At 55.2% G+C, this 2,958-nt stretch overlaps 1 protein-coding gene across 1 annotated transcript; it reads right to left on the reverse strand.

The window, feature by feature from the left end:
• Nucleotides 1-2,179: 2,179 nt before the first annotated feature.
• Nucleotides 2,180-2,850, reverse strand: Tmsb10 (thymosin beta 10; the record flags this gene model as incomplete). The annotated part of the gene is given in 2 exon segments (XM_005385446.2): nucleotides 2,180-2,474; nucleotides 2,735-2,850. Coding segments are annotated over 2 exon segments (135 nt in total). The 3' UTR covers nucleotides 2,180-2,439.
• Between the last annotated feature and the right edge of the window lie 108 nt (nucleotides 2,851-2,958).

Below are 2,958 nucleotides of genomic sequence, written 5' to 3' on the forward strand. Positions count from 1 at the left end.
GATAAAACACACCCAACTTGCTTTCCTAGGTTAATTTTGAGGCTGCCTCTGTTTTCACTGGCCCACCCCCACTTCCCTTCACTGAATAGGCTCTGCTGTTACTGCGAGATACTCCTCTATTGAGAAAGCCCTGCTCCCATTCTCACTTCCCCGGGTCTGCCTTCACGTGCTTCTTCCCGTCAGAGTTAACTTCTCCTTTGTCTGCCTCCCCACCGTGCCTGACTTCTATCTCCTCAGCATTTGCCCCATTCTGCCTTTTGTATAGTCAGTTGGCACCGTCTTCTATGCCCTCCAGGGACTTTGTACAGTGAGAGGTACTCCCCAGGGCTCAAGAAATACGTGTTGAACTACACTGAATGAGAAACACTGTCTAATCACAGACATCAGCAAATTAACTGCACTATGGTTGTTTCTATAGTTTGAATCAGAAATGTCCCACAACATCGTAAGAGTTAAGGGCTTGTTACCCAAGGCAGCACCATTGGGAGGCGGTGAAAACTTAAGAGATGGGGCCTAGTAGAGCGTGTCACTGGGGGTGTGCCCCGGAAGTGGATTTGGGGGATCCTCATCTGTTCCTGATTTTTGCTTCCTGGTCACGAGGTAAGCTGAGCAGTTTTGTCTGTGCACCCCTGCCATGATATATGGCCCCACCACGCCAATCGGCCGTGTACTGAAACTTCTAAAACCCTGAACCAAAACAACCCTTTCTCTTAGCAAATGAATTACCTAGGTTATTTTATTATAGTGAAAGAAAGCCAGCACGTTGCTTGTGTGGGTAACGCGCAGCTTCCCAACAACAGCCTCACCTGTGAATGAACAGTAAGTACTTCCTTCCCCTCATTGTCCTCAGACTGCATCCTGGGCCGGGCTTAGGGAGGGAAATGAGTGTGTTTGGCTTCCCTGAACCACAGTAATATCACAAGTTCCCCCAGCGTGGGCCCTGTCTATGTATGAAAGAATCAACAAGACAGTGGGGGAAGGGAGCCCCGGTGGTGGCTCAGCGTCAGCGGGGTCAGAAGGCAGCAGGTGAGGCCAGATGTTTCGGTTACAATGCAGTGAGCATTTCCTGAGCGGCTCATGCCTTGGCTACAGTGGGTGTCATCAGTTATCAGTGAACAAGAATCCTTCATTCAGTGTAATAGTACTCAAGGCCTTGCCCTTGCCAGGCAGGCGCTGTGCCACTGAACTATATCCCGGACCCCTACCATTCGGTGTAGATAGGAAGGTGGTATGTGTCCAGGTACCAGCAGGGAGAGGCAGGTAGGAATTGCTGAGCACAGATCTCACCATCAAGTCAGTTTTATGCAAAACAGGCAGTGGCTTTCTCAGCCGAGTCCTCACTCTGGTCGGCAGTGGCTGCCTGTATCACTGAATAGATTTCGAATCTTACACACAATGACCTCACCACATTTGAATTAACTGCTGTCACCCACTGTCTAGCACCCCCGCCCCACCGCCCCAGGCAAAAAACGTGGCTCAAACTCCCTCCTTCCTCAGTTCCCTGGCTCCTCCTCCATTCGCCCCTCAGGGCTGGTCCCAACCCCGCCCTCTGGGTCCCCAGGGCGTGACCCGCAGGCCAGCGCCACCCCCTCTCCCCCCACGTCCCCTCCCTTGCTGATCTCAGCACCGCTCCCTCTAACGGCTCCCGCGGAAGGAAGGCTCCGATCTGGGGTTAAGAGACAAAGCTAGGCTGTCCCCACCTAGTTCTGAGTGGGGTCCCCGACTTTTGATGTTCCCGCGGTGACTCCCTAGGTCCGCCTTTTGTTTTTGTTCTCACGCCTCTTTTCCTCCTATCTGGAAGCGTTTTGCAGACTTTGTGACCTCGCCCAATTTCCAGCACTCCCTCCTGTCTGTCCATTTTAAATCACTGTTCTTTCCGGGTGCGAATTGGGGTTAAGAGGAGGCCAGAAAGATGGGCGGTGGGGGCGGGGGCGGGTCTGAATGCTTTATCAAGCACGAATACTGCCTTTTTAAAAAAGCATTTTCCAAAGCAGTTTGTAGCAGACAAAGTGGGATTAAAATTTTATGTGGACTATATTGAGTCAAGAAGCTAGGACGGCATTAACTTTAAAGCCATTTAGTTAAACCTGAATTACAAAGCCCCCCCACCCATTCTGCGACCCCCTTTTCCTTCCCTCTGCAAAACTCAACCCACACACACTCGACCGAGACACCCAGATCACGCCAGCCATGCCACGAGATGTGTTTTATTTTCATTCAACATACAAATAATTTTCTATAATATCCCAGGGCAAACCGGAGAATTTGGCAGTCCGATTGGGGGGGTCCCCTCAGAGACCCACTGGCCGGTGGCATCGGCGCGGAGTGCCCGGGTTCACAGTGCAGCTTGTGGCTCGTGTCCATCTTGCAAGTGGCTCTTCCTCCACATCACGACTGGGGGGTCTCGGAGACGACGGGGGTGGGGAATCCTGCAGGCTCTTAGGAAATCTCACTCCGCTTTTCCTGCTCAATGGCTGCGGAGAGCGGGAAGCGGGCACTGGAGGGCGAGGCCGGCACTCTGCGCCCCCTCCCGCACCCGGGCGCTCGCCAAGCTGGTGTGGGCGAGGCAGCCGAGAAGTCTGGGGTTAAGAAACGGGCTGGGGGCTGGGGCCGAGCAAGGCGCTTTGTGTAACTGCGGAGGGTGGCTGGGGCCGCCCAGCCCGGGGTCCGGGGGAGGGGGCAGGGCAGGCGCGGAGGGGCGGGCGGGACCGCGGGCCGAGCCGGGCGCACTCACTCTCTTTGGTCGGCAGGGTGTTCTTCTCCTGCGTCTCCGTCTTCTTCAGCTTGGCCTTATCGAAGCTGGCGATTTCCCCCATGTCTGGCTTGTCTGCCATTTTCTTTAAAACAATCCTGGGGGGCACAGCCAGGCGGTTGGCCTGGGGCTGGGGGCCGGCGCCCCCACCCCGCTCGCCGCCGACGTGGCACTCGGCCGGGGCGTTCCAGGCAGCCCGGGCCGGG

This window comes from Chinchilla lanigera, unplaced genomic scaffold (genome assembly GCF_000276665.1).
Source record: "Chinchilla lanigera isolate Chin_1 unplaced genomic scaffold, ChiLan1.0 scaffold00023, whole genome shotgun sequence".
In the NCBI taxonomy this organism is placed as follows: Eukaryota; Metazoa; Chordata; class Mammalia; order Rodentia; family Chinchillidae; genus Chinchilla; species Chinchilla lanigera.